Source organism: Microchirus variegatus (genome assembly GCF_963457635.1).
Source record: "Microchirus variegatus genome assembly, chromosome: 5".
NCBI classification, from domain to species: Eukaryota; Metazoa; Chordata; class Actinopteri; order Pleuronectiformes; family Soleidae; genus Microchirus; species Microchirus variegatus.
Window position 1 is genome coordinate 12,989,530 of NC_139806.1, and position 25,511 is coordinate 13,015,040.

Consider the following 25,511-nt stretch of genomic DNA (forward strand, 5'->3'; position numbering starts at 1 on the left):
GGACCGACAGTGTTTGGGGAAATACGGGGCCGATAGCATGGCAGTGGAGCGGAGCGGTCATGGCGGTTACACTCGCGTACTACCACAGAAATAGCTGCCATGCCGTGGGGTCCGTTTGTACCGACGCTGGATGGAGTTTCTACTGTCGGACACCTCGTACTGGCCTAGCTAGCACCTAGCACTAACAACAACTCCTCTCCGGAGACAGAGACTGTCACACGATGCTCCCGTTTTAACGACACATTATTTTTAATTCTCTGGACTGGCTTTAATCAGACACTACCACCATGTCTGACCAGAGCTACTACTGGACCGTGTTGCCGAGTTACAAGTCCAGTTTTGTGACTGGAGGCATGATGAAGAGATCCAAAGGGTGAACACAACGCGTCTTGTTTCTATTACTATATATATATATATGTATATGTGTGTGTGTATTTTTTCCTCTCAATAACTGAGGCTACCTCGATATTATCTGGACGAAAGTGTGTCCTTTGTCTGCACTTGTCATCGGCTCACAGCAGAGCTGTTGCCACCCACAGGGAGGCAAACACTGCAATTTGTTGAACGTGTATGTGGAGATCATTTGATTCTCAGCACGTAAACGCAACACCCCGCCGTGCTGGGTGTTAGTATCAGCTCAGATTGATAATGCACTGTACGTGTCTTGCTATATCCGCCCTGGTTGTGGTTTTCGACCGAGAAACGTGGCCATTGTAGTGTTCAGTCAGTGTGTGAGTGAGTGTGAGTGTATGTGTGTGTGGGCAGACTGCATTGTCTGCCCTCGCTGTCGCATAAAACGACACAAAAAGTGTCTGTGCCAATCGATTCACTGATATGGTTAGCGCTACTGTAATGTGCTTTTATTTGGGATATCAGCCTTCATGGAGTGGAGGAGGGAAATGTTACTTCTTCTGCAAGTGCATTAAGTGGGCGACTAGATAGATGGATAGATTATTCAATTAAGGGTAGGGCTTTCATTTACTAATGAGTGCCCTGCAGGTTGTAAGGTTTGCATTGCACAGCACTGCTTTGAATTGATCTCAGTGCATAAATGCATGCAGTGAGCACCATGAGCACACATGTCAACCTTGCCTTTATCTTAGTGACCTAATTTCAACATGCCACACTGCCTGCAACACACACACACACACAACAATCCATCATTGTTTGTGTCAAATATGAGTAGCTTAATCACTGGTAGCTGTTGATTAGGCTCACATGGTCATGTTGTGATACAGTGGTGCTTTCATGCCTTCTCTTTTTCAGCTCGATGGTGTGAAAAGGTCGTTTGTTTATTTCCTGATAAGAAAAAAATAGTGTTGGCTCCCAGAGGGTTTTCTTGACATGTTTAAAACTTAAGTCAAGCTCTTATTAGTCACACTCTCCTCTCTCTTTTAGCTTTGCCATTCTGCTACATTTGAGACTGGGGACCATGCAGTGTTGGCTCCTCAATTATTTGAGGTCTTTGCCAGTGAGAAAAAGAGAGATAGCATCAGTGTTACTTACATGAAACAGAATGCATGATGGGATTATACTAAATGCAAATGGAAAGAGTCCTAATCAAGTCCTGATTGAAGACATTGGCCGGGTACACTGATACCTTTTTAGAGCCCATGCATATGAAATCATTTGGAGAGTTAAAATGACATTTGATCTTTAAAGTAACTGCATCACACAGTAATTACACAGACATCTATGAGGGCGAGTCACAGTTGGAGAAAAGCCGTTGAGCAGGATTGAGGAAGCCAAGAATAAAATGACCACTTGACTTGTTTTTGAAAAGCTGAACAGTAACAGAGATGACTGCTGGTCATCACAGCGACATAACAGTAACAATGATCTGCTTCGGGTATTAAAATACATTGCAGAAGAAACTGATCTTTTGACACTGTGTTATTGAAATGTGTAAATGACTCCAGTGGAAAACCAATGAGATCATTGATTAGTTTTCCAATGGCTCTGTTAATGTGGGGGTAAAAAGACTGTGTTAATCAATGGCGATGTCTGTAATAGAACATACATTATGTGATGACCTTGAAAGTAATATCACTGACTGCATCATTGTATATAAAAAGCCAAGGTTGTTTCATAGAATAAGATGCTGACAGCAGAATAAACAGATGTCTGCCATAATCTGGACTAGAATATCACTCTATTAATCCCTTAAGGGGGACATTACTTATCTTATAGCAGCAGAAAGCAAATGGGTAAAATAATGAATATATAATATACGAGATAAGATGGTAATATGGAAGAAAATTCTCTGTTGAAATAATATAGCATGTCACTCATACTCTGTGTTTTTGGAACAGAACACTTATTTTTGGTATTTTCATTTTCTGGATTGCCTTTGTTGTAAGATGCAGTTTTCTAAGTTTAACACAGTTAAAAATAGTACTCTGCTGTACGTTATGTGATTGTATGTTTGCAATATAAACATGTTTGTAGCTATATACTCTATGTATGAACACACCATTGCTATAGTGCCATCACAGCTGTCACCAGTGTTTACCTTTTTCAACGGCCAACAGCTAGAGTTGATGTGTTTTATTTCAACTGTTTACTGCACTGATAGCGGACTGATAATCATCCATTGCCTGTGGCTCATTGTGTTTGTGACTGCATAAGCAAATGTTTTATCTCCTTCTCCGTTTGTTTACCTTCTCTCACAGTTCCCGTAACAACAAGAGAAGGAGTTTGGCGGTCGGGACCCCGTCGCCCACGCTCTCGCGACCGCTTTCACCTCTCCCGCTCGCTACAGGTACTTGTGTGTTGTTTTAAACTCCCGTGTCTGCTCGGCTCGTTGCGTGATGTTGTTTTGACAATCGGAGTTGAGGTTCGAAGGGTTTGCTGCATGTAGATTAGATCACATGAGAAGCGGATATGCGAGTGAAGATGAGCTGAATAGTTTTATCTCTGACAGGAAACCACTGTATTGCATTTTTTTGTCTTGCGTACTGTATTTGCCTTCAGCAATTGTGTCTGCTTGATGCTGCATGTCACACGGTTAGCGCTGGTTTCCTTCTGGTCATCATCCACTTTTAATTGCTCTTAGATTTTTTTTTAATGCCCATTCCTTTCCCAGTCCTTTTTAAGTGACACTTTTCAGGAATTTGTGATGTAATGTGGTCAACAACAGGACTCCTGCTGTCTGTTGAAACGAAGGTTCTTTGATTAAGCAAGAGAGAGGCCTTGTTAACGTCTGAGTGTATTGCTGTAGTCAAGTTAAACAGCTTCAGCCCTGAAACATAAAATGAAAAACAACTGTAGAATTCACGATTAGGATCTGAATGTAAATAAAGGAGTGAGCCAGCGAACTGATTCAGCACACCGGTCATGCATCTTACAGCTTCTGATATTTTGTTTTTGTTTCTTCAGCTGGCAGCAGCCCCTCGGAAAGCCCTAGAAATGTCTCTGCCAGCACCTCTGCCAACTTCCAGTTTGCCCGCAGGTAAGAATGACCCGTTTTATTATGGATTTAGTCCAAAGTCGTCTCGCTTTGAATCATTTAAAACATGTTGTTGCATTGAAGACACTATCCAGTGTACAATATGTTGTGAACTATCTGATAGGGCGGGAAGATTTATCAATTTAATTAATTAATTCAAACAAATGGATGAATAAGGATGATTTTTTTTTTGTTCATGAAAATGTAATTTTCTGGCTGACAGATTTGTTGTCAGCTATGGCAGACATGTTAGATATGTGATTTAAATTTGCCAGTCAGCACAGCCATCAAGTAGAAAATTGTTGTTTGGGTTTTTAAAAGTAAATCTATGTTATTAGCCAAGTTTGAAGGTCATTAAATTACACGTATAACATATTTTGTATTTGATCACCTACCATGAAAATGATGTCGTGAATTCGCTACAGCTGAAGTTCAGACTGAATAAATAAATAAATAAATAAATAAATAAATGTCAATAAAAATACATTTCCATTCAGAATTTATTCAGTTGCTCCTGGAGGAGTAAAAAACATCTCTCACCAACTTAAATAGAGCATCCATTTTGTTCTCGTGCTTGACTCTATAGACTTTTGAATAAATATACAGAAATAACTTAAGACTTTTGGGGGTGTCTGAGGGCAACTGAGTATCATGGATTATGAACATGTCCTGGCTTGTTCTCTTTTGCCCCTCTACAGTAGAAATAAGAGCTGAAATGCCCGAGGGCCAATTGCTGGACATGGCTCTCGGCAATTCAAAAGCCAATTAGGGCAGCAATCAGTGTACAAACACACACTATTTACCCAGAACGCATGTGTTTATGGGTAAAAGTGTCAGAGCTTGCTCTGTAATCATGCTTCATGCTGTTCATAGTATCGCTGGAACTTAAAAAGACACAGTGCATTCCACTGATGCAGGAGAAGGAAATTGTGTGTTGTTTACTTGTTCGTAATGAGGCTGTGGCATAAAAACAGCACCATAGCTCATTCCAAAGGAGGATGGTTGCGAAAATAACTTTTAATGCTGCTTATCTAAACTATCGTGAGTAATGAATTAGCATTAACGTTGCCGTGCGCAGTATAGCATATTGCAGCATACGCTCAGGGATGGAGAGGGGTCGTCTCTCGGTAGAGTTGCTCTGCATGAGCCTGCATGACTCATCTAAATTTATTGAGACTTTTTTGAAGCTGCCAGTGTGGAGACAGATGCTGTGACTGCACTTTGGAGGACTCCAGCGGGTTTATTTGTTATTCATACACGCTGTATAGCTATGCTGTTTGTGCAATTATTTTTTTTTCTTGTAAACATGGAAAAGCCAGACACGGAATAGGTTCGTTCACGCAAGTAATTAAAAAAAAAAAAAAGCCCTTTAAATGCAAATTAAGTAAAAACATGGCACGCAAGCATCCCATGGGTGAGGCATAATTGTTTAGCTGCAACTCCCTTTTTCACCATTAAAAGGCTTTTTTTTTAACCGTAGGGTGTAACGACGGCCAAGAAAATGGCTCCACAGAAGTGTTTTTCCCTTTACACCTGAAGGCATTGGTTCTAACCCTCAATTCAAATCCAGGTTTTAATCGTGTCTTTTATCACCTTAAGCTATTAAAGGACCTTTGAACAATCTAGTATCGGTAGTAAATGGAGTGTTAAATGAATAGTATTTAGCACATGCATTGCATATGAACCAGGTGCAAAAACACACATCTTTTATACCTCTTTTTATACCTCATTAATCCCCAGAACTCAAAGCAGGACAATCAAATTGTGTCATCGTGTCACCTCTGGTTCACCTGGGATCTAGTATCCGCAGAAAACATTTGACATTTGTCGTCATTGCAGATTGAAGCAGCGAAAGAATTTGGGCCACACTATAGAAAGTTAGGGGACAGTGGTGATGGAGTCGCTGTACAAGGTCACAGTTTTCTGTGTGTGTGTCATGCTTTAAACTGTATGCTTTTTGTAGCATTTGTTGCATATGTTAATAAAGATTATTAACATGTTATCATTATTATGAGAGTATTTTGGACGTGTCCATAATGAGTCACAAGATTAATGCCTGTGGGTCTCAGTGGTGCAGTATGAGAGCACCTTGGCAGGCGTTTAGCCGCAGCAGCACTGGCAGCAGCAGATTGTCACTAGCTGTGAGCTGTGACAGTCAAACGGGACTATGACTCGTGTCTGCCAGACTCCCCACATTAAAAACACTTTTGTTTTCTCTCTCCCTTTGTGTGTCACCCTGCTCTTCTACCCCCCCCATCTCTCTCCTTCCCCGTTTATGTCTGCCTCTTTTGCCTCTGTGCAGCCAACTGGCCCGTACTGATAGGTAAGAAAAGCGATGAGAATGTATTTTTGGTTTAATTAAAAATAAATATGAAAGGATGAAACAGAAGATTGTAAGGGTTTTTATGGGTTTTTAAAGTTGCACTTCCTGCCTTTTCCTTTTTTAAAAGTAAGAAATATACGTTTAGAGTGTATCAGATTTGATGTTGTATCTCATATTTGTTTTTGCAGAACGGATGGACGAAGGTGGTCTGTGGCATCAGTTCCCTCGTCTGGATACTGCACTAATGCACCCAGTTCATCAGTATCTGTAAGCTGCCCCGGATCTCCGTGTGCTCCTCTTCTATTGTCCTTTCTCTATCACTTTATCTTTGCTTTGACAGTTTGTCAACATCTCTGTCTCCACCTCCTTTCATGGGACACTAATTCTCACTGTATCAGTCAGTCTATAGCGCTGTGATGTCTGTCTTTTAATACTAACTGTCATTTTTACCAGTTAATAAAACTGTGTATGAATAGTTGGACATTTATAGTACACATTTATTATATAAACAGATATTAATATTTACGTATCCTGATTGACATGCTTTAACTGAATCCATCCAAAATGAGCATAGTTTCAACAACTAGATTTCAACGTATCTAGATTTAATCAAGATTTAGAGATTAGGCTAGAATCATTGTCGCATGGTGACAGAGAGCTGTGAGGTTCCAGGGCTCAATCTGATCCTCTCTGATTGATTAGAAGGACAAGTTTGATCGAAGGGAAGTAAAAGTCTAAATACAGCACATGAGCCACCACAATACCTATTTGTTTTGACCAAAACATTTTTAAAAAAAAAGAGCTAATAAAATAGCTTTGGAATCTTGAATTATTCAGTTTAAACTTTGATTATCATTTTGTCATTTTAATGTTGGTGAATATCACACAATCTGTTTCTAAATTGTGTTGGGCTCCATTGTCAAAGATGGATAAGAATATAGATTTTGTACCTAAATATTAATGAAACTGAACTCAATGATTTACAGTGATCAAGTTTTTGTTTGACTCGTGTATCTGATGTCGATCCATTTCAGCCTCTGTTCTGCCGAAACAAATAGTTAATGTTTATGGGTGGTGATGGTTTTGTTGAGAACATATTTTCAGTGGTTAGTACTTACGATGGACCTTGTGGTAGAGTTTCACTTGTCCAAAGTATGCCTTCTCAGATACAGACACAGAATACTTATGTGACGGTACGTTCAGCAGCAGCTGACTCACACTAAACAGCTGACTCAAAATGGATGTAATGTGACTCAGCTATAATGGGATATGTCCACTGATGATGCATCCTTCCATCCCCCCCACTCCTGCTATTTATCAAACTTTCCGTCACCAAGAGGAAATAAGGATTATTCCTCAGATGCTTTTCCCAGAGTTTTATGGGAATAGTTTACTGGAAACTCACAACTATTGTGACTATTAAAATATGGTGTGTGTTGTGTCAGTGGTTGTGGCTAATTTCAACAGACAAATGTGTGATATTAAAGAGATTAGAGAGGGTTAGGGTGTGGTCATGCTTATGAAATGAATGACTTCATGAAACGATTCAAGCTGTTTTTGAATATTTGAATGGCCCCCTTCACATTTAAGGGAAATTACAGGAATAATACGTCTAATCACTAAAATAACACTTACTCTTTCCTGCATGATGTCACAAATGAGAAGAGAGGAGGACAGTGTGTTCCCCCTCTGCTTTTCCTTTTGGGAAAAAGAAAAAAAAAATCAGAGGAAGGGAGGGCACTGAGTTGCCCAGCTACACCCATCAGTTATTTGTTGAAGGTTTCGGTGGTGATTATCTTGAGACTCTTGTCTTTGGAGTCATTACTGAAACTGCAGTTGGTTGTAGAAAAACAATACCCAGCTCCTCTGTCACGGCTGTAATTTTGTACGGCCAACCACATGGCTTGGAGTCAGTGAGGTCAGCCTTCCTCACACAATGCTCCTTTCAGGCTCACTTTCAGTGAGGTCTTTATGCTGCCCTCACTCCATTCTGACATGTCTCTGGTTTCCTCCTCAGGGAGTCCTGCTCAACATGTTTTTAACACTTATTTACTTATTGTCACATTTTTTTTCCTCCTTAATTTTTCTGTATTTCGCTTTCTTTTTCCTTTCGGTTTTCCTTTTTCATTTTTCCCCCTCTGTTGGGCGGCTTTTCTCTTTTCCCCAGCCAGACAAGCCACTCTTCCTTTCGCTCCTCTTTCAGTGAAACACAAGATCCCAGCCAGATGGGAGTTCTCATAAATTCCTGCGTGTCACACATTTTGGCTTAGAAAGAGAAAACAAATGCATGTACAGCCAACACAACAGCTGCTGCTGCCTTCCTCTGGCCACACTGCGACGGGAGAGGAAAAGACCTCCTTCAGGAGAATAGAACACTAAATCTCACATAGTCCCTTTTTAAAAGTGAAAAAGGGATTTGTGAAATTATACGTCAGTGCTGCCTCTCTCAACATGCGCCTTTTAAGTGTTAAATCTATGGAGGAACACAAAAGCCTTTAAGACATTCAAACAAATGAGTGAATAAAAGTAGACAAACATTTAATAATTCAAGTAAGTCAGTACACAACTAATTAAAAATGAATGTCACTTCTTCTTCTTCTTCCCCTTTTTCCCATCTCTTTGTAAATCCCCTCTCTCTCTTTATCCCCTGTGTGCTCTTTTGCCTTCCCAGTCTTCTTCTTCCCAGGAATTATTGCACCAGTTGCCCTTCCAACCCACACAAGATGATCTCCACTTCCTGTTCAAACATTTCCGCAGTACGGAGAGTGTGGCAGACGAGGAAGGAGGGCACTCCCCGCACCCCGTCAGACTCCGCTCACGCAGTCTCAGGTAGCTATACCGCCCAGGTGTTTTTGGGACACTAACGTTTCCAAAACACGTCACTGGAAGAGGAGATAATGTCATAAGAGCTTTTTGATTCCATGTGGTCGAACCAAAGCCGCGCAACTCTTAACAAATAATTGTTAACCTCTGCCAAGGAGGTATATGTTTGTTTGTCTGTCTTTTAGTTGGCAACATTACTTGAAAAGTCACGGATTGATTTGGATGAAATTCTCAGGAAATGTCCGCAATGGGACAGGAACAAGTGATTAAATTTTGTGTGATCCGTAGACGCTGTCACTGGTTAGGAGTGGCGGGCTGAGCTGCGGAGCTCTACGCTCTCTGAGTGCTTTTTTGTTTCGTATAGGATAACTTGTAATACAGACAGAATTATGGTAACAACACTGCCATAATATTCAAGCATATCGGTATGCTAGCAACTGTTAAAACTGTCATATTTTATTAATGTTGCAGTGTGCAATAGAGTGGAGGAGCTTCTTTTTCTTCTCTCAGCTTCTCCCTTTAGGGGTCGCCTTGTGATCTGCTGACTTCAAACCCCACTCTCTCAAACTAGTGCCTACTTAGCCAAGCTGCGGATCATCAATTCACTGAGTGTGAATAATATAATATACACACAGGGTCATGGCATGTCTGCCTTATGTAAAAGTGGCTTATGACATGCGCAGAAACCCGGAGGAGCAAAAAATGATCTGGAGACTTTACAGGAACTCCAGGTTTTAGGGCAGTATGTATGTGCTTGGATTGATGTAAATATTGCCCTGTTCTCGCCCCTGTTTGTGGAATACAGGAGCAGTATGATCTAATATGTGTAGCTTCCCTACAAAGCATAGAAAAAAAACAAAAATATTGTATTTTGGAACATTATACCAATACAGGCTGAAGTGTAGCTTCTTTTTCAGTTTCTGTGCATGTCAAAGTTGGTTCAACACTTGTTGCACATGAACGTTTGATGACTTATTTTTATTTCCCATGTAAACGGGGAACTTCAACATCAACTTTACGGTCATGTGTACTCCAGACAGAAACACCCAGTACAATCAAAGTCTTATTCTGTGACCTCCGACTAACCTAAGATAGCTGTAAGACATGAGTGCACATGGAGCGTCAGCCATGGATGGCACCATTATGGTTGTAATTTCTGATAAGAATGACTTAAATCAGAAATGTAAACATAGCTATGTACTTGTTATTCCTCAGGCCCAGCTCAGGTGAATGCTGAACTGCAAAAATGATGCTGCGTTGCTGTTGTTCCACTGTGCTTGGCACATACTTTTTAAAGTTGCACGGCAGCCAAGCAATTTCATATTTGGTAAAATTGTTTTTCTCAGCCAGGAAATGAACAAATTAGACTAAATGTTCCCTAGCCTCTTTAATAGATTATTATAAGAAAAGGAAATACTTGGTCAGCAGATTTGAATATGGTAGAATCATTATTTTATGTGGTTGTGGAAAAAACCCTCTGTACTGGTTACTGGTAATCCCCTGGATTAGAATTTAGAACTGAATTTTCATCAAACAAACCCTCTGAACTGCTCTTTTACTAGAGCATTTAGAGGTTGCACTAGACTTTTGATGGGTTGTGGAGGGTGTGGACACATCTTGGTGTTTTTCCCCTGACACCTGTTTCCGTGTGTGTCACGTAAGATACGCTCTGTCTGCTGCTCCATGTTTATAGAAGTGTCTACATAAAGCTCATGGGTTACACGCAGCATGTGTTTACAAGAGGGCTTTATCTTCAGTCTTGAATAAACATCTTAACGTATTAGTTTCTAATTTGAAGTTGATTATAATAATGTAGTCTTGTCAGCGCTTTAGTTTAATTATAAATGCTCAGGCAAAAAAGGCAAAATGCAAATGTGCATATCCAGTGAAGACGCATTGTTTTTCAGGTTTGTTTATTTGACCACCCGCATGATCAGCTTTTCACAGATGAAACATGAGAGACCAGAAAACACTTCAACAATTACATCACAGAGAAAACTACACCAGTAAAATTTGACTGCGTGGCATATTAAAATAATGTAATTGATATTTGCAGTGCTTTAAAACGCATCTAGACTGCACGTACTCTGAAAATAGATGACTGACAAGTCTCTGTGTTACTCGAATAGCTCCAGTGGGTGTGTAAATCATTTCTTATTGCCTTGGAATCTTTTTCATGGGGCTAAAGGTTGCACTTGCACTCAGATAAAGTGACATTGCATGTGCAACTGTTTTGGTTAGCCAGAAATAGTTATGGTAAATGATCTGTATTTGTATCACGCTATTCTAGTCCTGATGATGACCACTCAAAGCTGCTTTTGCCATGCACCCATATTCACTCACACTTTCATGCGGCACATTTTCTATCACACATCTACATTCCCCACCCTGCCGGCACAGCCGTGAGGAGCAATGCAGGGTTAATTGTCTTGCCCAAAGACACATCGCCATGCAAACTTATGGAGCCGAACCCACAGCCTTCCCCTCGAAAGACGACTCACTCTACCACTGAGCTACTTGCACATGTTGATATTGTTATTTATAGTGTATGCTGTAAAGGGGTCACCCAGACCTTCTATATTTAACACACGTGGTGACAGTTCATTGATTTGTATCGTGTTCGGCCAGTTTAAAATTTGCCCCGTCGTAACCGAAGCCCCGAGCACGTAACACATGTGGTCACCGACACTGCAGATGCGGTCTGAATCACATCAGGGTCATTTTCAAACATGCTTTGTTTTATGACTCGGTAAAACAAAACAATTTTGTGTTGCTTTCAGGACAGCACTACTATTACTATTTCACTGCATCAGTTTACCATTATTTGTTGATTTATTGTGGCTGACCAAATGCCTTAAACTTAAAGGAAGGAAAAACAATTTTTCCACTGAATATAACATTAAATGAATACACTCTATACATTGTTAATGTGGTTAACGACTATTCTATCTGCAAACGTCTGGTTTTTAATGGAATATGTACATAGGTATATAGAGGCCCATTTCCTCATTAGAAGGCTATTGGATGATTAGAAAACCATTGAAAACCCTTGTGCAATGATGTTAGCACAGTTGAAAACAGTTTTGCTGTTTCTTTGACGAATGCAAAGTTTGAAGGGCAAATTTATTATTTTGAATACAAATCATATTTCTATTCATTTTGCAACACTTGATGACTAAAAGTGTGCGTTTTAATGGAAAACACAAAGAAAATGTATGGTAGTATACAAGCTATTTAATCTGTGTACATGGTAAATGTAATGAAGTATTTTGTGGGGTTTTTTCTTCCATCTTTCTGATCAATTTTCTTTTGTCTGTTTCTCTTCCAGCCCTGGACGAACTTGTGGAAACTTTGACAATGAGATTGTGATGATGAACCATGTTTACAAAGAACGCTTTCCTAAGGTACAGTTGGTACTCTTTTGCCTTCACCAAATATCCTCAGTACTGCTAATGTATCTGCATGTGCATAAGGACAATCCACAAATATCTGCTTGAGCTTTTTCACACTGAAATCAGGACAGGATATTTTAACGCTCTCGGCAAAGTCAAAATCTTTGGTCCCTCACCAAAGGGACTTATAAGAGTCAACACCATGCTTCCGACACCATTTTGAATGAAGTCTTCCATCTTGGTTGTTTTCTAGGCGACAGCCCAGATGGAGGGTCGGCTGCTCGACATCATTGCAGAGTGTTCTCCAGGCACTGCTCTGCCCCTAGCTGATGGCGTGCTTGGATTTATTCAGCACCAGCTGCTGGAGCTCGCCAGAGACTGTCTGGACAAGTCCCAGAATGGCCTGGTCACCTCCATGTACTTTGTGGAGCTACAGGAGAAGCTGGAGAAGTTGCTGCACGAGGTGAGTCGGGGGGGGGGGGGGGGGGTGGGGGGGGGGAGAGCATACAATGATTGTTGAAAGCTCAGACCTCAAGTGGAATTCATTATTCATTCAGTGTCTGTCGTACAAACCTGATGGGGGAAGTGTTATGGTCAAGCGTTGCTTCAGTTGGTCAGGTCTAGTTTAAGCAACATTTTTGTACCCATAAAGGTCGACTGATTACATGAATATATACTGAATGACCAGGTTTTTTGGGGCATATTTCAAGATGACAATGCCAGGATTTGTCTGGGACAAATGAAACAGTATGAGTCATCATTTTCACACATGGATTGGCCACCACCACAGACCTCATCCCTATTTTTAATATTTAGGATGTGTTGGAGAAAACCTAAGACAGAGGTCCAACTTACACCTCATACATTTAAGATTCTGCCCCCCCCAAAAAAAAATATCAATGTGTCTGTAGTTAGAAATAAAATAAATAAATAAATGATGATGTGATGTTGCATAAGCTTATCAAAACAGTGCAGTGACTGATGCGTGCCATAATGAAGCTATTAAAGGTCCAACAACAATATTGAAGTTTCTGATTTTTACCATACTGGGAATACTGAATGGAATTCCATTGGTGCTGCTCATTGGTCATTTTCCGCGATGACATAGATTTTTGTAGTGTTGGATTATATAATGACCATATATTATGTAACCTTTCCACCGACTGCAGCAAATGCTGCCTCCTGCAAAATAGATTACAGCCTCTGCTCCGGTCTCAGTTTCCGGATTTCTTTTTTTTAAAGTCATAAAATGTGGATAAAATGAATAATAATTTAGCTATGACTTCATGTATAATAGGTCACTTCAGTTATTTTTGTGTTCTTCCAGTATCTGAGCCGCCATTTGTCTGTAATTTCAACTAAGCCACATTTCTGTAATTATATTTTCATCTTGGCATGGAAAATAATTTCTCATCTTAGTTATTTTAAGCAAATGTTCCCATATGCTCACACAATGTTTTATTTTAACCAAGTGGTTACTAGTTTTTTCCTTTGGATTCATGCAGTAGTTGCTCTCTTTCATAAAGGACTTCTTTAGAAACATATCGTGTCGCCCTGACTTTGAACTTTGACTGACTGCCTTTTCGCCACCTCTGCAACACGGTCTACAAATATATTGTTTAATCAAGGCAAGTCAATGTTAGACTAAGATATGCTGATAATGACACTGACAAAGTATTTTCTGTTATTTATTAATCTGGAAAGGCAAGGCAGCATAAATGAACATAGATCCATTGTGTATAAATGTCAACCTCGATCCTCTGAATCAACAACAGATAATGTTAGAAGATTAAATGAATGCTAAACAAATGTGAGCCACTGCAAGATTACAGACGGCCTCTGTGGAGGAACCGTGCTGCTGCTGTCTTATGGCTGCTGCAAATTTGATAAAGGCCACAGGAGTAATCCATCATCATTTCTAATTTCCTGGTCAGGCTTATGAGCGTTCAGAGAGTGAGGAGGTCAGCATCATCACCAAACTGGTCAAGAAGATTCTCATCATCATTTCCAGGCCTGCCAGGCTCCTGGAGTGTCTGGTAAGAATCATTTGCAAACTAAGTAGTGATTATATGTGACACACAGTCGGCGTTAATGTTATAGCTCATTATAATAATAATAATAATAACACAGTTGTTGTTGGATTTAACAAATTATCAAATTTGATTTGTTGAATAGATGCTTTATATTTATCTGGAGTGATGTTTATGATTGATCAAACACTAAATGGATTTTTTTGGTCATTGATTTGTTCCTCTTCACTAGGAGTTTGATCCGGAGGAGTTTTACCAACGTTTAGAAGCTGCAGAAGGTCAAGCCAAAGTGGGCCACGTCATTAAGACCGATATCCCCAAATACATCATCAGCCAGCTCGGCCTCACCAGGGATCCCTTGGAAGGTGCAAAACCGACTCATTCATTGTCTGCTTTTATTTCAATATTTTCTTAAAGTTAAAACTATAGTGCATTCCTTTTAAATTAGCCAATTGTCTGTCACATTCAGATCAATTGACACAACCCTAATTAGGCCTACTAGCTCCACACGACTCTCTGTGTTTCTCAGTATATTATCATTTTGTTCACACGGTAAGATTTTCATGTTGCACACACAAAGTGATTTGTTTTATGTCAAAACAGAGACACGGCAACATTTAGCTAGTAAAGTGAAACGTCTGCAAACAGGTTAGAGTTTGACTGAAAATACAAAGAAGCACCACCAAAAGGTTTCAGAAGGGAATTCTATTGGTTTTGATTAACACGCCTCACCCCCTAGGTGTGCCACTGCCCCTGCACTACCACTGTATACACACACTCTGATAGTAATGCTTGACATTTTTCAGATGAAGGATGCAGCATAAAAATAAACAGAGCCTATATAATATCACAAACAACAGAAATCCCCAAAACTACCCCACACTGCAGCTTCAAATTGGACTGATTTCTGTGCTCGATAAGTTTGCCAGCCATTTTTAGTGAGACTTCATCAGTTGAATCTGCTGTGTATTCAATTCAGTAAAAACACATTTTTACTATTATAACTGCTATGATTTATAAAATCACTTGTAGAGAGATAAGATCACATGAAGAACAGATAAAATAGAAGATGGAGATAACTGCAAAACCATGTTCAGAAATCCCTTGATTTCCCCCAATTTGAATCCCTGCTTTTCTACTCATGCAAGTTATGTCTTTGCTCGGTTTCATTAAATGTCATTAAATGCCACTGCTGTAAGTCGGCACAAATGACTAATTACATTATAAAATAATAACATAAAAAAACTTGCGTCAGGAATGCTATGAATTGTCTGTTTATTGTTTTACTGAGCATCATTAGTTCAGGAAGACATTTGAGCTAACATTAGTTTTCCTCATTCGAGCTGATTTAGGATAAATGGAGTGTAACTTGCATTGTTGCTTTTACAGAGATGGTCCATCTGGAGCAGACGAGCCCGAGCCACAGGTCGGCCAATAGAGATTCTGATGACACCGGAGAGACGACACCCACACAGGTATAAACTTACCTTGTTAATTAATTGTCTTCAAATGGGTTTAAACTAATAAACAGTTGAGGGTTAATTAAATGTAAAGGCAGTGGAACGTATACTGAATAAATATAGAACACAAAATGGAATTAAACACAAAGTGTTGATTTATATTGAATTAAATGATGAATGGAGCATTTGTTCTCTTTGGAAGTATCTCTGTGAAATCGTGGCTTCATACTCCTCAGAAGTAATGTACAAGTTTATTTCCTGTTGTCTTAATTTTGGATGTGTGTGTGATTCAGAGCCGGGCAGGATGCACCCCTCCTCGTAGGAAACCATTGGAGAGTGACTTTGAGACCATCAAACTCATCAGCAACGGTGCCTATGGGTGAGTAAGACAGACTTCTTTGTTTGGGATTGGCTGACTCATACTTTCATTAAACCAAAAAACAAAAAGTTTGCCACTGTATGTTTGTGTTAACTAACAAAGTTTCTAAGCATTTTTTCTCTCAATGCATCTCCTCTTCACCTTTCCTTACGACCTTTTATTTGTTCTGTACATTCACACATGCCCTCTTCCCTCCCGTCTTCAGTGCTGTGTTCCTGGTGCGCCACAAGGACACCCGGCAACGTTTTGCCATGAAGAAGATAAACCGGCAGAACCTGATGCTTAGGAACCAGATCCAGCAGGTGTTTGTGGAGCGAGACATCCTCACCTTTGCTGAAAACCCATTTGTGGTTTCTATGTTCTGCTCTTTTGAGACACGGAGGCACCTGTGCATGGTCATGGAGTATGTGGAAGGTAGGCTTGGCTTGTGTATGGCCTTTCTGTAACTAACCAACAAACTTTAATCTCCTTTCCCCTCACCTGACACTCATGAAATATGATCCGTCATGTTGTTCTTCTTTTGTCCTTCAAGGTGGGGATTGTGCAAACCTGTTGAAGAACATTGGTCCTCTGCCTGTGGACATGTCGCGTATGTACTTTGCAGAGACTGTCCTGGCATTGGAGTACCTTCACAACTACGGCATCGTACACAGAGACCTCAAACCAGACAAGTGAGTCTCCACACTCTTATCTTACCTTTTCAGGGAACACCTTACTTCTTTCAAAATGTCATTATTGTCAGACTTGCTCTCAGATTTTAAAGACACGGTTTGCTGAGTTAAATGAAATATTCTGTCTTTTTTTGTTACAGTATAGCATGTAGCATTAAACCCTTTTGTGTTTCCTTCCTTTGTAGTTTGTTAATCACCTCTATGGGCCACATTAAGCTGACAGACTTTGGATTGTCAAAGATTGGTCTCATGAATATGACCACCAACTTGTATGAAGGACACATTGAGAAAGATACCAGAGAGTTTATTGACAAACAGGTTTGTCTATTTTCCGTTACTTTTTCTCTCAATTCCCGTGTTCCTTTCTCTCGTGTTCATGGCTTTAAGTAACATGAATGTTGTCATGTTTTTCCTCTCCACAGGTGTGTGGGACTCCAGAATACATTGCTCCAGAAGTGATCCTAAGGCAAGGATATGGAAAGCCTGTGGACTGGTGGGCCATGGGCATAATCCTGTACGAGTTCCTGGTGGGCTGTGTGCCTTTCTTTGGAGACACGCCGGAGCAGCTTTTTGGTCAGGTGGTTAATGGTATGTGCCGAGTACATTTGATGCATTTGTATTATTCATTTCTCTTTGCAGACCATTTTATTTCTTTATCCATGGATACATTGAAAATGAAAATACTATTATGTGCTTCTTTGTCCAGATGATATCATCTGGCCAGATGGGGAAGACGCTCTGCCAGCTGATGCCCAGGACCTTATCACCCGACTGCTGCGACAGAGTCCACTGGAACGACTAGGAACAGGTTGGTGGATGTGCGATTCATGATTGGTTATTGGATAATGGCGTCTGGATAAAGCCTGCTGGGTCCCGGGTTGTACAGCACTGTGACGTTCTGCTGGCCAGGAAGAGGCACAAAGACGCTTGTCACTGTATCCTGTTCTGTGTTCACAATGACGAGACTTGATATGGCATTGAACTAGACAAAGGGGATATTAGTCGGATGTATAGAGTTCTATAGTTTCATATACATTTTCACATTTGTAAATTAAAATACTTCATGCGAGGTGAAAATACTTTTTTTAAAATAAGACACTGGGACTGAAAACATAGCAGACACTTCACTTCTTAGCTCTGGTGCAGGCAGAGATAAGAAGAAGACAATATTGACTAATCCACTAATTTCTTAAGCAATAATTATAAATGGTCCCAGCTTTCTGGTCTTTGATATTAAGGAATCGTATATTTTGGGATTTTAGACTTTGGAACATCATAAGCAAGGCATGCATTGATGGCAGCTTCCGCTAAAGGATACGGTGTGTTTTCTTTACTATTTAACCACATTGTAAAAAAAATCATCCTTAATCACAATTGTTTTTACAGGCATTCTTAGTTGCAGCTCTAGAGGCAAACATTCTAATCTTTGCATTCAATACTCTCACAATAAATGGATATAAATAGGTGTAATACCAGAGGTGGTTCACCTCATTTTGGCAGATGAACGACTGTAAACCATTTTGTCTTGTGTGTTCTCCAGGTGGAATTGCTGAGGTGAAAATGCACATGTTCTTCATGGGTCTGGACTGGAACGGGCTCCTGAGGCAGAAAGCTGAGTTTATCCCGCAGCTCGAGACTGAAGATGACACCAGTTACTTTGACAGTATGTATTTCACAAATCTTAAGGGTCTTGTGGTGTGATTTAGTATGAACTTGCCCAACTACGATGCAAATGTGTGTCTCCATCTGTGCACAGATAGAGACCTAATTTCACTGTGATGCATCATGTTAAATTCAAGTAGGATGAAGTATTTTATTGTGATTCTTACAGCTCGATCAGAGCGCTACTGTCACATGGGCTCAGATGAGGACGATGAAACCAACGATGATGAATCATCACTGGAGCTCCGACAGTTTTCCTCTGTGGCACACCGCTTCAGCAAGGTATTTGTTTTGGATCTGCTTTCTTATCCTCACACAACTCATCCTTATACACATGTAAATGTCCATGAAACTACAGAGATCTAGGAACAAAAGGGGAGCAAAGATTCACCACCGTTTCGGTTCAAACTCTAGGTGTACAGCAGCACAGAGCATCTGTCCACCTCGACGCCATCCAATCAGAGCCTTTCGTCGTCGGAGCGAAGTCACAGCGAGGAGAAGGAGGAGCGCTGGGAAGGCAGGGGAATCCTCTCTCCGAGCGATGGGCACAAACACTTGGCTGGAGACAGGAGGGCAGATGGGCACAGGGGGAGGTGAGAGCATGAAACCTCAGAGTCTGTCTTCCATTTTGAGTTCTTTAGCTCTGTGAGATGGAAATATTAATATTATCTCTAATGTAACAGAGCTCTGCTATTGTTATTTGGCTGTAGTTGTTGTTTGGACAGTGAAAGCACAGTTGTTTACTTGTAATTCGAGATAAAAACATATATTTGTGTTGCTGTTTACAGTCTGCGTCCTCGTGCCTCATCCAGCTCCTCTCAGTCAGAGCGCAGTGCCAGTCCTCTGGTGATGAACAGCACCCAAAGCCTTGACATCATGCCTCGTTTTGCCATCTCTGCAGAAGAGGAGGGTAAGAATAATAAACAAACACACGCACTTGTATTATGTTAATTATTATCTCCTGCTGCTTTGCAGTTGTTAAACTCTTAATGTTTTAACGATCACAGATGGGATGGTTTCCAACCTGCGGCGCATTCGTCTCCGGAGCAACAGCACAGGGACCAGGCCGTCATTCAGGAGAGGGGCATCCCGACGAATCGCTCACCAGCTGGAAACTCCAGAGAAACCCAAATCTCAAGCTGGCAAAGTTCCCAAATCTGCCTCTGTTTCTGGCCTCTCTCTCATCATCACTCCAGGTAGAGAGCCGTTTGCACATGGAAGCAAAATACAACTTCTCTTTTTATTCCTCATTCTTGTTCTCATTGAAATTTGGACATTGATTTGACGACTCAAGTTCCAGCACAAAATACTTTTATTCATTTTTTGGAAGATTATAAACTGACTGTTTGCTTAAATTTATCATGTGTTTATAGTGCCCTCTACAGCCCAATCCTGTGTAATTTACACAACAATCATTCAAACAAAAAGTCTTATTATAAAATGTACAATTTTTTAGTATTTTTATTTTTAAAGGCTTTTTTAGACATAGTTCATCAAATACTGATCAATGCTAATTGCTCTATTTCCAAAAGTATTTGTGTATACTGATGTAGCACTCACTACCCATAAACATTTAACTGTTGACCATCCTTCCCTCATCCAGATGACTCAGCAGGTCCTCCCACAAGTCCCAAATCTTCTTTGTCCCTGTCGTCCAACCCGTCATCCAGAGACTCGTCACCGAGCAGGGACCTGAGTGTCAGCGTCAGCTGCCTCAGGCCTCCTGTGGTCATCCTCAGCTCTGGAAAGAGGTTTGGCTTTGCTCTGCGGGCTATCAGGGTCTACATGGGAGACAGCGACGTCTACACTGTCCACCATATGGTCTGGGTACGTGTGCTCCTCGTCTCAGGTTTAGCTGGTGCTGTTTACCTTATTTGGAACATTCAGTTTAAAATGTCCGGTTTGTACAGTTTAGGTGAAATAAATTTAAATTGAAATAAAATAACTATACCTAATTTTCTGTGAGTGTATAACCACTAATAGCCCACACACTAAAAGTCTTTTGAGTTTTGATGCTAACTGAAGGCTGCATAGATACCCCAACACATTTGGAATGGAAGGGAGAAGTGAGAAAAACAGTAAACAACTTACATGTTCAGTTATATAGCATTCTATTGTGGTTCTGTGCCTTATTTTGTTGAATATTTGTATTATTTTTTTCTTGTTGGGAATGAATCTATTAGTATTTTAAATGTTGTGTGTCTTTGAACCTAAAATACTGGCTTTAATCATCAAATGGCACTTCTGTCTGTCCCACTAATAGCAGAGAAGATGGTTGCTTAACCAGTCATTTTAAATCTGATCTCGTCTGCTTGTGTCCACAGTGTGTTGAGGAGGGCAGTCCGGCACAGGAGGCTGGATTGAAGGCTGGTGACCTCATCACTCACGTCAACGGGGAATCTGTCCAGGGACTCGTCCACACTGAAGTGGTGGAGCTCCTGCTCAAGGTAAGATAGTTTGAATTGTTGTTTATTTCTGTTTTTTTGTTCATATGTTTTACACTGATATGCAGCTGAAAAGAAAATATCCTAAATGTCTTTTTGTTACATAAGAATCTAAATTATATCCTATGCTGACCTAAAGAAGCGGTAACTACATGTCATTTGTGGCTCTTTTTCTGCCTTGTAAATAGTTATTTATGTAACAATCTGTTGTGAACAGAGTGGCAACAGGGTGACCTTACAGACGACTGCGCTGGAGAACACTTCTATCAAGGTGGGCCCCGCCAGAAAGGCGAGCTACAAGGCCAAAATGGCCCGACGCAGCAAGAAGAGTAAAAGGAAGGACGGACAGGACAGGTACATGAAGAATGAAGTCTTACCCACGGCTTTACACTTTGCCGCTTGCAGCTCCTGTCTGACATTTCCATTAGATTTCACTTAAACTATCAACTATCCTGTCTTTCTATTTTCATTTTTATGAGACGAGCATGTTTCAGACATTGATGACATAATTCCAGTAATAAGAAATCTTTGCTCAACGTGTTTTTATGTAAACATGATTACAGATCAGAGGGGAAAAAAAGATGTACTAAAAACAGATTTGAAAACCGTTTTTGTCTTTTGCAGCAGGCGACGTAGCATCTTAAAGAAGCTGTCGAAGCACACGCCGCCTCCGCCCATGCAGAGCAGTCGTAGCTTCTCATCAGGGTTCCACCAGTCATCGAGTGATAGCCTCTCTGGTTCCCCCACACAGTCTCTCTCTCCTGGTCCTTCCACACCTTGCCGCTCTCCTGCTCCTGACCATTCTGGAGGTGGGTGAAGAATAAGATGACTTATTTTAAAACCTCTTTCATGCACACACACCTCTTTCTTGAAACTGGGAATAACTGCAAAAAAGGACAACATTTCCGTTGCCAGTGGTTGGTCTGCCCCTTGGTGTTTCTTTTTTCTTCTTCTTTTTTCACCCTGCATGAGTTGTGATGTCAGGTGTGCATTGGAATATAAACCATTAGGGAGAAGAAACGCCATAGATCTCGGTTATAATCTCATGGACACTAGTTTGCTCTGTTTTTAAAAAAGCAAGGTGTTCAACCTCAAAACACACTGATGAACAGTTTTGCTTCTCTTTCTCTGTCAGATTCCAGCTCTTCTCCTTGCTCCAGCTCCCCCAACTCGCCTGTGCCACAGCCGCGCCCCAGTTCCTTACACGTTCTGGGTCGCTACTCCAAAGCTGGTCGCTGCAAGTCCACCAGCAGTATCCCTCCTTCACCCCTGGCGTGCATCCCACCTCCTCAGCCTCTCTCCCCCCAGTGTTCTCCATCCTGCCTCCCCAGTCACCCCAAGTCGCTTCAGGGTTTCCACGGCAAAACATTGTCTCCTCCCACGATTGCACGCCACTCGGTGCGTCCCCGCAGTGCAGAACCACCACGGTCACCCCTCCTCAAAAGGGTACAGTCAGCAGAGAAGCTGACAGGAGATAAGATGACTGGAGGTTACCATGCAGAAAGGAAGGCTTACAGCACTCGCCGCCACACCATGGAGGTGCCATTGTCTGAGGGGGAGGGGCTGGAAGACTTGGAGGGAGACACTGCCACCGGGTTTGTCTGTGTTGGTGAGCATGGTCGTCAGGGGCTTTACATTGGAGGACAGAGGGGCCATCAAGACACAGCAAGCGGAGGCAGTGAGCATCATCACCGTTCTACTGCCTCACCACAACACCGTGGAGGCAACCATCACTCCAAGGAAGTGGTGGTGATGAGGAAGCTGGCTCTGTCCGAGCGCAGGGACTCTTTCAAGAAACAGGAGGCTGTGCAGGAAGTGAATTTTGACGACTTGGAGGAGACGGAGGTGACACCAAGCGCAGCGTTTCCTGTCACACAGCCGAAATCATTCAAGGCTTCCTGGATCAACTCGGCCCCGGCTGAATCCGGTGAGAAGCTGGAAGGAAGACGATCACAGGGTACAACAGCACAACAGAAAGCCAAGCCAAAAGACAAAGGGTTTTAGTTTTTCACTTTGCCAGAGAAGGTGGGTCAAGTCCGTGACCTACTCCTGTACCTAAGTCTGAAAACCTCCAGTCCAGAAAACTGTGATGAAATCCTCGAAACATCAGAAGCAACTGCTCGAAGACAGAAGAACAAAAACAAATCAAAGTTAGTTTTTTTTTGCTGTTTCTCAGTAAATTTATGCATCCTGCAACACTGTTAACAGAACAATGACTGCCAAACTGTGTTTACTTCCTAGTCGCTTGTTTTCTCTTTTGATTCTCAAATCACTGTGGCACCAGTAACTGATGAATTATGTAAATAGTTTTTGTTTCAATTGAAGAAACTTATTTATGATTTTTTTTTCTTCTTACTATGTTTTTTCAGTTGTTGAAAATGCCTTTGGATGCTTCATCTGTTCTTATTTCAGGAGTTTGCACAAACAGAAAAGCCACGCAACAACTTCTCTGTGGGATTTCACAGAAGGTGCATCAAAGAGAAGTTTACATACACAGTCAATATGTTGTTATTATTTACCACACTGCCTCCCTAGAAAGCAGGTGTTCACACTGAGTCTTTGAAAGTCCTCCAGAATACTGTATCGTAGTATTTTAAAAAGACATCCAGTCTGCACTCATGGATCCTGAACACAAACTTGACATTAATATTTAAAAGAACAAGATATGAACATCATAATATTTAGCAACTGGTGCCAAAGCAGACATTGGATCCATTTAAAAGAGATAGTGTAGTGGTACAATAATAAACTTAATGCATGTATGGACTTAACTGCTACTTGCTGTCTATCCTGTTTGGGAGAAAATGCATCATGATTGACTCTCCTCTTGCATAACCTGACCAAACACACAAGGCCTGTTGCCTTTTACATAGAATGCCATGTTGAATGAAGCCTCCGTCCAGTAACGTTAAAACAGTTTGAGCACATCTTTTATTTCTGGATGATCTCTTTTTCCCTGTGGGATCCAAACACTGTACAATTCAATTTTATTTGCATAGCGTCAAATCACATCATACGTTATCTCAAGGCACTGTATATAGTAAGGCAGCAACCTTTACAATATTTGAGAAAGAAAGCCAACAGCTGACACAATGAGCAATCATTCAACATCAGTGGAGAAAAAAATAAATAAAAAATACAGACTCAAAGATGTGCGGCCATCTGCCTCGACCGGTTGTGGTGAAAGGAAACATGGGGGAAAGAAAGGGAGGGAAGAGTTAAGTGTTCTCAACAAACAAAATGAACCCCATAGGCTGTCTTTTTTTTTTTTCAAAATGTGTATTAAGAATGAATGTTTACGATTTAGTGACATTTTTTTGTGTGGACTTGTCATGTTTGTTAAATTATAAAGGGGAAAAAACAAAACAAGTGAATGGCAGAACTCATTCAGAAGACCCTGAATGAATGTAGGAATGAGTCCAGGTGATAATCTCCTTTTTTTTTTTTTTTTGTATATTTTGATATGGAAACAGTCTTGTTGCAGTACTAATAACCTATGCTGTTGATGTATATTGTATAAACAATGGTGGACCTTATAGCAGCTGTAGGTGGTGGTGTTTTGAAAGTGACCTTGTAGGGATAGATGACTGTGATCATGTGCAATGCCCCTGAAGAGGCATGGTCTTAATCTCTTGTTTGTATCACCCTGATGTGCATGATTCAACTTCTAGTATAATTTCCCCACACTTTTATTGCACATTTAGCAAATTTATTTTTTAAGATTGACGTTATTAGTCTCATCTAATCAGTCTTGTTCTTTTTAAAGTGAGGGAGGAGATATGAACATAAGGGATTTGGGTTTCCACATTTTATTTTTATTATTCATTCAGGAACTGACTGAATCAGCAACAACAATAAAAGTGCTTACAGTCTTAATTCATAGTCATTTGTGACACAGAAGAAAGGCGTCATGTTTGAGGTTTAATGATGGCACACATCTTTGTGTAGTGCAGAGGAAAATGAGTATAGGGATTTGAATAGGCGTTGAATGGTTATGATTATAATAATGGTTTAAGTTTCACATTAGTGCACTAAATGGACATTTGTTCACTGTATTTTGGGTAAAAAGAAAAGAAGAAGAAAGAAGCAGGTCTCTCTGGTATTTTTCATTGAATTTCTGCAATATACTCTGTATATGTACAAAGAATTTAATGTTTTAATGTTTGTTCTGCATCGACACCAAAACATTGTTGTTTCTCTTGACCCCAAGTTGCAGCACCATCATCCCAACAGTCCATACTATAATGTTAATCACACATCGAACTGAAGCATCACAGGAAGCTCATTTTTGCCTGTTTGTGTGTGTGTGTTTGAGTGAGTGAGTGAGTGTCACAAAGTTCATGTCGTTCTCAACATTTTGCCACACTCGTTTTTAGCATAGTTGTGTGTTGGAGTTGTGGCTCCTTTCTTAACCCGTGAAAATTCTTAACATGTGGAAATCTGGTTTCCGACCAGTGCAAGACTGTCTGTTTTTTTTGTATTGTCTTCACAGTGCTTGAAATAAATGAATTGCAGAGGACTCAAAAATCCAGGATGACAATGTGTTTGCGTCATCTGTGTCATCTTACACAACACTCACAATCCTTTAATGTAGTGTAAGTTGTGTGTTGTGTTTTCCTTATTGAAGAACATGTGTTGTCCTCCCACAGTCAAAAAAACATGCAGATTAGGGCATTAGGTAAATAGGATACTCAAAATTGACTGTAGATGTGAGTGTGAGAGCCAATGGTTGTTTGTCTCTATGTGGCCCCATGTGATGGACGAAGAATAGAAAACGTTAAAAATACAAGGAACTTGTATGTGTGAAGCTGGTGGTGGACTATTGGCGCAGCAGGACAACCTCCTCCCCTGTTGTAATTAATGTTGGGGCAGGGAGAGA

At 40.7% G+C, this 25,511-nt stretch overlaps 1 protein-coding gene across 1 annotated transcript; it reads left to right on the forward strand.

Annotated features, from left to right (window-relative positions):
- mast3a (microtubule associated serine/threonine kinase 3a) lies at nt 1–25,146 on the forward strand. The gene is made up of 27 exons (XM_083889094.1): nt 1–373; nt 2,673–2,761; nt 3,379–3,451; nt 5,751–5,771; nt 5,960–6,038; nt 8,443–8,600; nt 11,923–11,998; nt 12,240–12,449; nt 13,921–14,022; nt 14,249–14,381; nt 15,406–15,491; nt 15,770–15,855; nt 16,061–16,269; nt 16,388–16,526; nt 16,712–16,844; nt 16,949–17,114; nt 17,233–17,334; nt 18,067–18,189; nt 18,358–18,470; nt 18,603–18,781; nt 18,977–19,098; nt 19,196–19,384; nt 19,792–20,015; nt 20,513–20,635; nt 20,850–20,986; nt 21,257–21,441; nt 21,768–25,146. Exons 1-27 carry the CDS (start codon nt 288–290, stop codon nt 22,634–22,636), a joined length of 4,212 nt encoding a protein of 1,403 aa, XP_083745220.1. The 5' UTR covers nt 1–287; the 3' UTR covers nt 22,637–25,146.
- The last annotated feature ends 365 nt before the right edge of the window (nt 25,147–25,511 follow it).

What these genes read in the sequence shown, in the direction of transcription:
- mast3a (XM_083889094.1), top strand. Translation starts at nt 288, where the DNA reads ATGTCTGACCAGAGCTACTACTGGACCGTGTTGCCGAGTTACAAGTCC. An exon ending in CAACTGGCCCGTACTGATAG is followed by an intron (nt 5,772 to 5,959) that starts GTAAGAAAAGCG and finishes TTGTTTTTGCAG; the next exon opens with AACGGATGGACGAAGGTGGT. An exon ending in ACTGGAACGACTAGGAACAG is followed by an intron (nt 17,335 to 18,066) that starts GTTGGTGGATGT and finishes TGTGTTCTCCAG; the next exon opens with GTGGAATTGCTGAGGTGAAA.